Source organism: Garra rufa, chromosome 14 (genome assembly GCF_049309525.1).
Source record: "Garra rufa chromosome 14, GarRuf1.0, whole genome shotgun sequence".
NCBI classification, from domain to species: Eukaryota; Metazoa; Chordata; class Actinopteri; order Cypriniformes; family Cyprinidae; genus Garra; species Garra rufa.
In genome coordinates, this window is record NC_133374.1 from 21233980 (window position 1) to 21247800 (window position 13821).

Here is a 13821-nt window from a genome sequence, read left to right on the forward strand (position 1 = left end):
AAAAATGTACACATCCTCAATTCGTTCAAAAGTTTACACCCCTGGCTCTTAATACATAGTTTTTCCTTCTAAAGCATCAACATCAGCAAGCATTTAAACTTCTGTAATAGTTGCATATGAGTCCCTCAGTTGTCCTCAGTGTGAAAAGATGGATCTCAAAATCATACAGTCATTGTTGGAAAGGCTTCAAATACACAAAAATGCTGAAAAACCAAAGAATCTGTGGGACCTAAATGACTTTTCTGAAGAACAGTGGGAAGTTTAACTTCAGGAAAAACAAGGAAGTCATGAACAACTACCACTAAACAAAAAACCACAGCTGTGGATCATTCAGGTAACAACACAGTATTAAGAATCAAGTGTATGTAAACTTTTGAACAGGGTCATTTTTATAAATTCAACTATTATTATCTCTTGTGAAGTATATGTAAATGTCTTTTATGTAAAATATCTTATTCAGGTCAGAACTAAAAAAAAATTTTTTTTGTATAAATTTGGTAAAATAATGATCATATTGCAGATTCTGCAAGGTGTATAAACTTTTGACTTCAACTGTACATAGAAAATGTAAGTAACTGACCTGACATTGTTCTCCTGCTTTGTAGAGAAAAGCAGCAGCATTTGGAATACTACATCAATCATAATAGGAAAACAGGAAATTGGAAACATCATTTTATTTATGCTTTTACAAACATATTTACAGTAAACAGTAAAGCATTCATCATCCAGTAGTTTAATCCAAATTTATGACCAACAGTTGGTTTCAAGATGATGATCTTTAATACAGTTTTATCCCACTAGGCTTTCTTAGTCAAACCAAACTGGTTGACTTTGGCATGGCCTTAGAATAATCTTTGCAGCAAAAGCCAATAATCAGACTATTTGCATTTGGAGAATGTCCACTGACTGTCTTCTCCAGAATATAAGTAAGGAATTGACTACAATGGGGGGTTAAACTTAAAGATAAATTGATAATATGCTCGATTAACGCTAATAAGCTTATTCAATTGATGAACACAGCCGTCCAAATAAATAGAAGAAAAAAAAACAAATCACATTCAGATTCTCTCAATACGGCCTTTCGAGGTGCAAGAGTTTGAAATTGGCCATGTTCCCATCATACACTTGCTTCACACCATTTAATAAGATCAACTCCTCAACTTGCCATTCCTTTTTTCCTTTCAAGATATGTGAATGCTACAAATATTCAGCGCTGCAGTCAGAAACTGAAAGATGCTTTGCTAAAACCATTGTATATTCAAGGAGCACTGATAAGGAAGGGAAACATGGATCTCCAAGGGAACAGCCTGTAGGGATGCTGAGCTGAGCCGTGATGGTAGGCTTATAGGCGAGGTTTATTACAAAGGATAGCCAGTAGGGGGAGCCTTGTCATACTTATTGCTCTCTAGTGAAAAAGGTGGAATGCGCACATCAAAGTGTGAGCCATCTGTCCTCTCAAAACAGAACGTCCCCCTAAAAAAGGAAACAAATCGTGATGTTCATGCGTCATTATTGAAACACAGCATTACAGTCATTTCAGACACACCAAAAACAAGCATTCAGCTACAGTTTAAGTCAAACGTTTACACACACCTTGCAGAATCTGCAAAATGTTAATTATATTTGACTAAAATAAGAGGGATCATACAAAATGCATGTCACTTTTTTTTTTTTTATTTAATCCTGACCTGAATAGATATTTCACATAAAAGATGTTAACATATAGTCCACAAGAGAAAATAACAGTTGAATTTCTAAAAATGACCCCATTCAAAAGGTTACATACACTTTATTCTTAATACAGTGTTGTTACCTGAATGATCCACAGCTGTGTTTTTTTTTTAATTTAGTGATAGTTGTTCATGAGTCCCTTAAAGTTAAACTGCCAACTGCTCTTCAGAAAAATCCTTCAGGTCCCACAAATTCTTTGGTTTTTCAGCATTTTTGTGCATTTGAACCCTTTCCGAAAATAACTGTATGATTTTGATTGATTTTAAGCATTTCATTGATTTCAAATGCTTACTGATGGTTCAGAAGGAAACACAAAGCATTAGAGCCGGACGGTGAAAACTTTTGAACAGAATGAAGATGCATACATTTTACCTCATTTAGCCCAAATATCATATTTTTTTCATTTAGTACTGCCTTTAGAAGCTACAGAAGATACTTATGTTCCCCACAAGACAAATTAAGTTTTGAAATTTAAAGAAATTCACCCTGATAGTCAAGTTCCAAAAGTTTTCACCCCCAGCTCTTAATGCGTTGTTTTCCTTCTGAAGCATCAGTAAAAGTTTGAACCTTCTGTAAAAGTTGCATAGTTTCACACCGAGTCCCTCAGTTGTCCTCAGTGTGAAAAAACGGATCTCAAAATCATAGTCATTGTTGGAAAGGGTTCAAATACAAAAAAAGGCTAAAAAAACAAAAATTGTGAGACCTGAAAGATTTTTCTGAAGAACATAACTGTGGATTATTCAGGTAACAACAGAGTATTAAGTGTATGTAAACTTTTGAATAATTTTCTCGTGGACTATATGTAAATGTCTTCTATGTAAAATATCATATTCAGGTCAGTACTAAATAAAAACAATATGCATTTTTTATGATCCCTATTATTTTGGTAAAATAATTAACATTTTGGAGATTCTGCAAGGTGTATGTAAACTTTTGATCTCAACTATACAATCTAAGAGGTGGACCCCATTTCCTGTCTACATGATTGTAAGAGTATGTTGATAATCTCACCACATGTGTCCACTAGGTGCTTGAAGTGAAACATGACTGCTGTACTGAAATGCTGGCTGTTCTCTTGACAAAACAGGCTCCTGGTGAGACAACGATGGATTGCATTCAGCAAACAAATCATATTTCCATAGTCTGTAATTCTGGTTTATGCTTTTTCTCATTATTAACCTTGCCAACCACTCCTCTGCCACGGACTGTTTCCAGAGTCCCTGAGAGACTGAAGATCCTCCAGTGTCTTTCCCTGAGTTGAACCACCTCATTGCCCAGGTTCTCCAGACGGATGCAGTACCGCCACTGAGGAAAACATCAACATATTATCTCTAACAGGTCACTAATGGCCATTCTATATATAACCCTTTTATTGAGTTATTAGAAAAAGCATAATTAGGTAATTTCGCCTACCCAATACACGTGGGAGTTCTGAGCCTCCTGTTGAGATACAAAAACAAGTCAGAATCAAGACCATGAGTTACATTCATTTTACTAGCAAACATATTATTTTAAATTATAATTATACATAAACAGGAAACAGAAGAGAAGGAATTGTTGAATAAGGTCCTTATTTTTGTTTTCTTTGAGCACAAAAAAAATATTCCTGTAGCTTCAATGTGGTAGTTGCGTTGCTGTCTACGCAGGGACAGAAAGCTCTCAGATTTGATCAAAAATATCTTCATTTGTGTTTCGAAGATGAACGAAGGTCTTACGAGTTTGGAACGACATGAGGGTAAGAAAATGTATTTTTGTGTGAATTATCCCTTTAACCAGCTCCATATGCATGGCTTTTTAGCGGAGTAAACTTGCTCAGTAGCTCACCTAGTCTCAGCCTCAGACGTCACGCCCACAGAACGTTGGCTAAACGTCTGATGCATATGGTACGCTTAACTGGAAACACTTCAGGAATGTCGAAGTCGTGATCTGATTAGTTGAATTTGACCCGATTTCCGGGAGACGCGAGTGTCGCGTTTATTTTCGGTCCGCCGGGAAACAAAGCGCAGACTGATTTACTCGGCGTTTTGCTAAAATGTGCTTATGCAGACGCCATTGTTGTTATACACATATGCGACATTCGCAAACAAATTACTGACTTACTGCTTGTTCTCCCTCTTCTTTGTTATCTTTCAATGCTGATTATTTCAATGACTGACTTGTTGCACGCCAGTCTATTGTTGTGGGGGCATTTCCACGCACAGAAACGTGACGCTGAACGAAACGAACTGTGATTGGTTGTTTGACATGTCGATCAAACGGTCTTATGGGCGGGCCTTGGCCAATGAAAGCTGCCATGAGTTCCAGACCTTCAGCTGTCAGTCTGAAGGTCTGGCTACACGAGACTATAGCTCACCTGGTACAGTGTTGCACTCATTTTTCTATTACTGAAGGTTTTTTTTTTTTTTTTTTTAAAAAGAGGTTTTATCAGCTGAACAATTGTATGTTGTTAAACAACAGCGCGTTACTTCTATCCCTCACAGCCTCTTTTTATTCCTGTCAAAAATGAATTATGGCACTACCCTGACTAAGGTCTATAATACATACTAATGTATGCATTAAGTAAGTTTGCTGCAACCTTCAGTTAGAAATTGTTGTAATACATTGTAATTCTCTATTCTTACTCTCATGCCCATGTAGAAGGGGATGACAGTGACACGGATGTTCTCTGTGGTTTCGCGGTGCACATCTGAGAGCTCCAGCCAGGGATGGTTCTTCTCCTGCCAGGCCCGTAGGGTATCTCTTGCAGTGAATGGAGGATCTAAATAAACCGTGTGAATGCAATCCATCAGAGACATTTCATAAGTAAAAGTTTGAATACTGTTGAAAGAGTATAAGCGGACTAGTTACTTCGGGAGGGATTAAACATGAGGAAGCGTTCAAACAGCTCATGCTGGATAGGAACTTGCTCAGTGGAGTTGTAAGGCAGGATGTCTTCATGACTCACGTAATCCAGACCTAAAAGACACAAGCAGACAAGGAAGAAATGAACAGAATGAGTAAAATGCAACAGACAGGTTAAGGAACTTTAATTTATTTATTTTTTTAAATGCTGCACACTATATAATTAAATCTTTAAGTGACTGATCACAAGAGTTTACCTGGAATTGCATACAGGGCCCTGCTATCATCATGATTTGCCAGGAACGTGACCGCTTCAGTCTGAGATCGCTGAGACTAATGGTGACAAAAACACAAAAGTTGAAAATGGATTCATGATTGGACTAAGATCAGCAAATCATGCCAAACAAAAAACCAAACATTCAAGTTTTAAAGGGCTGCATTCTTCTACATTCTTAAGTTAATCATTTCAAAGTTTCTTTTTGTACAAAAAGTATTCTCACAACTTCATAAAATTAAGGTTGAACCACATGGACTATTTTAATGATGTCCTTACTGCCTTTGAGTCTTGAATGTGGTAGTTGTGTTGCTGTCTTTGGAGGGTCAGAAAGCTCTCAGATTTTTTTTTTTTGAAAAATATCTTATTTTGTGTTCAGAAGATGAACGAAGGTCTTACGGGTTTGGAGCGACATAAGGGTGAGTAATCAATAACAGCTTTCATTTTTGGATGAAACATCCCTTTAAGTGTCCAAACATGTTTTGGGGCATTTGCTAGGGATGTATTATAATATTATCAATAAGATGGTATCGCGAAACCAAAACTGTTTCGATATTATGATCACGATATGAAGCGATAGGTCTTCCGGGCAAAAAGTGTAGTTTTTAAAATATATTTAAACTTCATATTGTAACATAAAAGGTCTTTAAAATGGTCTTTAGGGCCATTATGCTTTGGCACAGTATCCGTCAAATGAACTAAAACCGAACACAGAATACGGTTTAATCTCTTCATCAAGTTTTTCTGCGTTTCAAAGCGAAGCACGCACTTCGTTTAGGCGATCAGCTCAAGATCTGGTGTTTTCCGCGCCTCAGAATGGCTCTGTTCACAGTGAATGCAGTGAATTTAGCATTAGGAACGTAATGGCCACCAGTACTTTTTTCCGCTGCAGATGATTACAGCATTTCACTACATTTGTAAGCCCGTTTTTACAAAAGCTGGAGCTTTGTGTCAAAATTAAAGCTTTAAAGTGCAGTATGAATTGCTGACAGCTAACAGTTTAAATGGGTAACATTACTGCAGTCCAAATTCAAAATATCTCTTTCAAGTGTAGAAATTAGGAAAGAAGTATTGTAATATATACTAGCAATATATGACAATCACTCTATTACTGTCATAGTAATAACAATAATATAAAATTGTTGTTATTATTATTGTTAAATTATAATTAGTTTGGCTTCCTAAGACAACAGTGTGAATGTAATTTAGACTGTGACAGTATACCACAAATAAAAATAGGGTTGAGTTCCCTTTAAAGTTCAGGAACAAACTTAGTCAAGAACATAGGTTGGAACTCTTAATTTTGAACTTTCAAAGTGCATTAGATGAATAATTTAACTTTAAAATATACAAAAATTATTATTATGTTTATTTATTTGTTACATCCCCACTATTTGCATATGTCATTTGATGCTACTTACTATGTGAGGGCAGTCTCTGGTGTCTATGAGGACCTGGTAGTATGTATGCATCTTGCCCTTAACTTCTTTTGACCCATGGGCCACAGATTCTGGCTTGCTGAAAAAGCACACAACAAACAGGACCATTGACAACACAACTATAAAACAAACTAAATAATTTAATCAGGTATAAGTCCAAATAACTACTACATACCTGTCAGCAGCAGCAGCAGGACTCACATCTCTATCGTAAAGACGAGCATGCCAAGGGAATAAAACAATGCCCCTATATCCAAAAATACTGTGCAGGAATAGCTGTGGATTGCACATTTATAATTAGAATATGAACAAAGGAATCAGAATCAAGGGCTTTGTGATTAAAATAATCACTGACCTGTCCAGTTTCATATTTGCCGTGCTGCTTCAAAGCTTCAAATACTCCAACAGGCTCCAGGATTTTCCCTTCTGGTCTGTTTCTGCCAAGAATTAATCAATTAAAACAAAGTAAATTGTAATATCCCATAGCTGGGATACCATACCTCAAACAATATTTCAAAATGTATTTCACGGGCAAGAAAACACATTTATATTTTTATAGTAGCTTACATTTAGACAGCAGGCAAAGAGTAGGAATAGCTTTTAGATTTTAATGGTTTAAGAATGCAATTCTTTAACATATAATTTTTTGGAACATTGTAAAGTATGTTTGTTGTTCCTGGTAAAGTACACTACCAGTCAAAGTTTTTAATGCTCTTAAAAAGAAGTATCTCCTGCTTCCCAGGCCTGCATTTATTTGGTCCAAAGTACAGCAAAAACAAAGAGTCCTGAATAAAAAAAGTACTCAACTGTTTTAAATATTGATAATATTAATATTAATAATAATGAACAGCAAATGAGCATATTAGAATGACTTTTGAAGGATCATGTGACACTGAAGACTGGAGTAATGATGCTAAAAATGTAGGTTTGATCACAGAAATAAATTACATTTTCAAATATATTCAACTACAAAACAGTTGTTTTAAACAGTACAAATATTTTACAATTTTTACTGTTTTTCCTGTATTTTGGATTAAATAAATGCAGGCTTGGTGAGAAAAACATTACAAACCTTACTGTTCAAAACCTTTTGACTGGTAGTGTATTTATGGAAATATATTTTTAAAAATATTGTGCATTCCTGGCCTTTTCTTTCTATATTTCGAAATATATACAAACAAATATTTGTTTGTTTGTTTGTGCATGGTATAGTGGATGACACCACTAAATGCAATGTCCCAGCCTTGTGGCCAAAAAGGTTGAATATTGTGCAACATTTAAAAAAAAAAAAAGGATTTGGACACAGACCACATCGAACCTGAAAGTTTAATGGTGCACTTAACAGACAGACATGTGCTGACTATAAAAATAGGACTTGTTTACTGTTTGTTGGCTCAGACTTAGGCCCAAACTGTCACTTATATAATCAAGAATGGCTTGGAGGGGGTTTGAAAGCAAGGCTGAGGTTTGTCCTTCTTGTAGGCCTCATTTTATGTATTGGTATCTGCCCTATACCAATATTACTTTAAAACCAACTCAAAACTAGTGTGATAAACACATCTGATTTAAAACTCAGACGTCCAGACATTTCGTAAAAAAATAAAGTGAACTGTACAACCACAGAGTTGAGAAGTGAAACAATATGGCAGTAGTGTTGCAGGTATGCAAGCATGTGAATCCTTCAAACTACAAAAGCTAATAGTAAACATGACAGCTGATATTCAATACTTAATAAAAATGAATGCATTTCACAGATACATCGTAAAAGTATCCGCTGTCAAAACAGTTTGCTGAAACTGCAATTCTACGCACTTATGTAACCGCAGCAGGACATGGTAGGACGTTCGCTTTACTACGTTAGCTCTTACCGTGATGACATGAACCTCGTCTGTTGAAAACTGGACAACCCGCATGCTGAACACAATGGCTGGGCTCTTTTCGGATCTAATCCGCTGCTGAAGTCTATTGCACTCAGTATTCTGTGAGTGCATTTGTGCTGGTTATATTTACTAGCAGTGGACAACAAGCCCCGACGTATTGCACACGCTGCCATCTTCCTTTCGCTATCTGCAAATGAACACACAGACATAGTCAATATCTTACAAGTTAAACTTAAAAATCACATTTAAAGCACGTAAAATTCAGGAATATTGAAAAGTACAAGTCTGAAATGACACTTCATTAAGTTTTTACCCTTTTATTGCAATATTGGATATTACATATGTGCACACCATTTCCCATAACGCATTGCGACCGGAAAACGTCGATACTACACAAAGGTCACGCTTTGTTCCTTTTGTGGTACACTTGCTGAAACACTATTCTTTTCTTTATTTCGACATAGCGCTTTTTTATTCATAATAGTGTAATTTTTAATTGTCGCCGGAAATAAAGAATGTCATGATTTTAATTTTATTTTAAATATAAATATAGGAAAACCAAACCCTTGATTTTATTCTTGAACAAGAGAAAATTATACACTACCAGTCAAAAGTTTTTGAACTAATAGTATGATTTTTTTTATTTTTTTTTTAAGTCTCCTCTGCTCACCAAGCCTGTTTATTTAATCCAAAGTACAGCAAAAACAGTCAAATTTTGAAATATTTTTACTATTTAAAATAACTGCTTTCTATTTGAATATCTTATAAAAATGTAATTTATTCCTCTGATTTCAAAGCTGAATTTTTGGCGTCATTACTCCAGTCACAGGATCCTTCAGAAATCATTCTATGCGAATAATTTGCTATTCAAGAAACATTTTTATTATTATCAATATTTAAAACAGTTGAGTATATTTTTTTCAAGATTCGATGAATCGAAAGATCCAAAGATCAGCATTTATCTGAAATAAAAAGCTTTTGTAACTTTATACACTATTACATTCAAAAGCGTGGATTCAGTAATATAATACTTTTATTTAGCAAGGATGCTTTAAATTGATTAAAAGTGACCATAAATACATAAAATTGCAAAAGATTTCATTTTCAGATGAATCCTGTTCTGAACTTTCTATTCATCAAAGAAACCTGAAAAAATCTACTCAGCTGTTTTCAACATAATAATAATAATAAATGTTTTTTGGAGCAGCATTTCAGAATATTAAAATGTTTTTGCTGTACTTTGGATCCAATAAATGCAGGTTTAATGAGCAGAAGACACTTTTTGGACTAATATTTTTGACTGGTAGTGTATCAATCACTGACCTATTCAACAAATAAACCTTACAAACAATTGAATTTATTCTTAAAGCATCCTTTAAAAACTGAAGAGTCAAATAATTTAACAAAAACTGGTTTGCGCCTCAATCCAAAAGGTCGAATATATTCCTTGGCAGTATGTGGCGCTGTGAGATTATCTAGTTAGTTTGCAAACGGCGAATAAACACCCTGAAGAAGAAAATATCAGCTGACATGCAGAGCTGTAAACAGGAACATGCTTAAATTAAGATAAAATATAATTATATTAGTGTAGCACTGAAACAACATAGTTTAGTTTTGTTAGAAATATTAAACATTTTCCATTTGTATAATTTGTGAAGCTAATTTGGCGCTAGTTTTAGCTTTTTGAAGTTCCTTTTTGCTTTGCGGTACTTTTCTATTCAGTGTGCACTGATACATAACTGAGAGATATTTATACTACTAAATCATGGCTTCTTCGGTTAAAATCGGAGAGAAATTTCGGGAAAAAGCGAGAGATTTACTGGAGAGACAATCTGGCGTGTCAGAAGAGCTGAAGGAAGAATTGAAATCTCTGACAGATCAGTCCATCTTACCATTCAAGACTGTGAGAAAACTACACACGCTTCTTCAGGAAAATGGTAAGAAACATTAACATTCTATAAAGAATTAACGTTTTGATACTTATTATTGCACATTACAAGCTGAGCTTGATATTTTATAGGACATCCAGTGTATCTTCATGAGCTGTTTGAGGACAGCTCACTTCATCTTCCAGAAGTCATCACACCTCCGAGGGTAAGTGAGAATATTTTACCACTATCTGTATTTATACTCTTCCAGTCAAAAGTTTTTGAACAGTAAGATTTATAATGTTTTTAAAGTCGCTTATGCTAACCAAGCCTGCATTTATTTGATCCAAAGTACATCAAAATTGTACAATTTAAAATAACTGCTTTCTATTTTAATATATTTTAAAATGTAATTTATTCCTGTGACTTCAGAATTTCTAGCATCATTACTCCACTCAGGATGCTCAAAAACATATATTATGTTGAAAACAGCTGAGTGGATTATTTCAGGTTTCTTTTTCACAGCATTTATCTGAAATAGAAATCTTTTGTAACATTATAAATGTCTTTCTCATCACTTTTGATCAATTTAAAGCATCCTTGCTAAATAAAAGTATTCATTTATTTCCCAAAAAAATTATACTGACTCCAATGTTACAAAAGCTTTTTATTTTAGATAAATGCTGACCTTTGGATCTTTCTATTTATCAAAGAATCCTGAAAAAAAATACTCAACCGTTTTAAATATTAATACTACTAATAATAATTATAAATGTTTCTTGAACAGTGAATCAGCATATTAGAATGATCTCTAAAGGATCATGTGACACCGAAGACTTAGTAATGATCCTGAAAATTTAGCTTTGATCACAGGAATAAATTACATTTTACAATACATTCAAATAGAAAGCAGTTATTTAAAATAGTAAAAATGTTTCACAATTTTACTGCTTTTGCTGTATTTTGGATCAAATAAATGCAGGCTTAGTGAGCAGAAGAAACATCTTACCGTTCAGAAACTTGGCTTTTTCACTTTTTTTAACCTTCATACTCATAATTATTTACTTCCACCCAACAGAACCCTCAGCTGGTTGCCCGCCTAGAAAAAATTAAAGCAAAACTCGCCAATGAAGAATACAAGAGAATAACACGGAATGTAAATCCACAGGTGAACACCCTTCTACAGTCTCTATATCATACATACTCTATATCTTTTAAAAATCATGTCAGTAGATTTATTCTTCGCCCAACAGGAAATGAATCATCATGGAACTTTAGCAGATTTTGGACGACAAGGTCAGGATGTTCTTTTTTTTCTTCTTCTCATTTTTAATGTCTCTCTGTCTTGTTCATCTTACGTGTTTGTTGTGTTGTGTTGTGCAGTGCGGTCCGTGAAGGCAGTTGTTGTTACTGTATTCAACTTCCTGGTAACTATAATTGCGGCATTTGCCTGTTCATATCTGGGCAGCCAGTATATCTTCACTGAGACAGCAGCGGTAAGTGCACACAGGAATCACACCATCAATGCACCACAAAATCAGTCATGTAGCATGGGTATATAGCAATAGCCAAAAAAAAAAAAATTGTATGGGTCAAAATAATTGGTAGTAGTAATATGCATTGCTAAGAACTTCATTTGGACAATTTTAAAGGTGATTCAATGTTTAGATTTTTTTGCACCCTCATATTAGTTTTTCAAATAGTTGTATCTCAGCCAAATATTATATATATTAACAAACCATACATCAATGGATTTTTTATTCAGCTTTCAGATGATTTATAAATCTCAATTTAAAAAATGGACACTTTTCAAATGTCTCTGTGTGTATTTTCTTTCAGAGAGTAATAGCTGCAGTAATTGCAGCATCTGTTGTCGGTCTTGCTGAGCTTTATGTTCTGGTCCGGACTATGGAGGGAGAACTTGGAGAGCCCTGATACCAACTAAAATCATCCAATATTTCCAAATTGTTTCACTCTACAGCTTCTTTTTCTGTTTACATAGTTTCTCTCCAAATCAAAAAAGTGAGGTTCAGTGATCAATCTAATGTACACTTTTACAAAGAAATCCTTTATGCTAAAATTTGAGATCACTTCTTTGATCTCAAGACACTAGAAGGTACATTATGATCATATTGTGGTCTTGAGTTTCACATCTGTTAGTATTTATTTGAATGTCTTACAGCTATAACTAAGAAACATAATTGTAAACAATTTGTGCTTTGATGTTTATTGTGATTGTTACTGACTCACAAGATGCTGTGTGGGAAAATGTCTTTTTTTTTCACAAGAAAATAATAAAAAACATTCAAGAAGCTAAGCTGAGTCAAAAGCATTCAAAAGAAAAAAAAACATTTATTAAATCACACTCCCTGGTGATGCTCACTATTGAGAGTCCAGCTTTGTTTAACCAGGTTTACAGCATTTTCCGGTTATAACGCCGATCCAGTGCTTACTGTATGTTGTGTACTGTACGTCCTGCACATGCAACCTGTGTATTTGAGCTTTGGCAAAGCTACAGAAACACAGTATAAAAGACAACCAGAAACGTGCAGCTCAAAGTGACGTATGAAACGCTCCTACGCCACTAAAAATTAGAAAAAAGACAATAGTTATAAAAAATGTGCCAGTCTATCTGAGAACAAAACATATATTGTACCTTATTTCCTGTACATATCTATTTCTTTCTATCTTTTATTAGTACATATGGAATCCACTAATAGATTTCTATCTCTATCTTTGCAGTTTATAAAATGGCTCCATAATTCACTGATCTTAAAATAATAGTTCAACCAAAAATTAAAATATACTGACCCTGGCCATCTAAGATGTTGAGATTTCGAGAAATTTTGCATTACATCACTTGCTCATCAATGGTTCCTCTGTAGTGAATGGGTGCCGTCATAATTCAGATTCCAAGCAGCTGATAAAATCATCACAACTCCTACAATTTCTATATTAATGTCGTAAAGCTGCATGTTTGTGATAAACAAACCCACCATCAAGGCGTTTTAACTTTAAAACCATCACTTTTGGCAAAAAAATACGAGTCCATATTACATACTAATACTTCCTCCAGTGAAAAAGTCTATGGCCTGTTGTCCTCTCACATCAAAATCCACCAACATCTTTGTTTAGAACGGCTTTGGACTGTTTTTCCGCTTGTAAACGGTGCTTAATCTATGTATATTTTTCTCCTAAACCAGACAAGACATGTTTTTTACTAGAGAAAGCATAATTAGGACAACAGTTTAAAGTTAAAAACATCTTAATGATGGATTTGTTTCTTACAAAACGTGATGTTTTTATCAGTTGTTTGAACTCTCATTCTGACGGCACCCATTCACCACAGAGGATCCGTTGGTGAGCAAATGATATAATGCTAAATTTCCGCAAATCTGCTCCAACAAAGAAACAAATTCATGTGCATCTTGGATGGCCTGAGTATAAGTACATTTTAAAGGAATAGTTCACCCAAAATTAAAATGCGGTCATTGTTCCAAACTCATAAGACTCATAAGATCTTCTGAACACAAATTATGATATTTTTGATGAAATCCGAGAGCTTTCTGACATGAGAAAGGTAGGTAAATTAGTCCAGGTGACATCAGTGGTTCAACCGTAATTTTATGAAACTACAAAAATATTTTTTTTGCATAAAGAAAACTAAAAATAACTACTATATTTAACCATTTCTGTCAGTCTTCAAAAATATTTCATCAAAAATATCTTAACTTTTGTTCAGAAGATGAATAAAGGACTTAAGGGTTTGGAATGACATTAGGGTGAGT

The 13821-nt window shown here is 34.6% G+C and overlaps 2 protein-coding genes across 4 annotated transcripts; one reads left to right on the forward strand and one right to left on the reverse strand.

Annotated features, from left to right (window-relative positions):
• Positions 1-659: 659 nt before the first annotated feature.
• Positions 660-8343, reverse strand: LOC141284722 (polymerase delta-interacting protein 2-like). Of its 3 annotated transcripts, none has more exons than XM_073817734.1 (11): positions 8154-8343; positions 6641-6716; positions 6454-6561; positions 6268-6360; positions 4830-4905; positions 4579-4686; positions 4353-4489; positions 3145-3171; positions 2911-3036; positions 2743-2822; positions 660-1473 (listed from the first exon to the last, which is right to left on the reverse strand). In XM_073817734.1, exons 1-11 carry the CDS (start codon positions 8336-8338, stop codon positions 1359-1361), a joined length of 1131 nt encoding a protein of 376 aa, XP_073673835.1. In that variant the 5' UTR covers positions 8339-8343; the 3' UTR covers positions 660-1358. The 3 variants fall into 3 exon arrangements, with proteins under 3 accessions (XP_073673835.1, XP_073673834.1, XP_073673833.1); XM_073817733.1 differs by having other exon boundaries at positions 6268-6364; positions 6461-6561; positions 6641-6722; XM_073817732.1 differs by having other exon boundaries at positions 6641-6722.
• A 1326-nt stretch (positions 8344-9669) lies between these two features.
• On the forward strand, positions 9670-12009 carry LOC141285091 (transmembrane protein 199-like). The gene is made up of 6 exons (XM_073818142.1): positions 9670-10102; positions 10186-10259; positions 11112-11201; positions 11287-11329; positions 11417-11529; positions 11873-12009. The coding sequence occupies exons 1-6, from the start codon at positions 9931-9933 to the stop codon at positions 11966-11968; spliced, it is 588 nt and encodes a 195-aa protein (XP_073674243.1). The 5' UTR covers positions 9670-9930; the 3' UTR covers positions 11969-12009.
• Positions 12010-13821: the final 1812 nt, after the last annotated feature.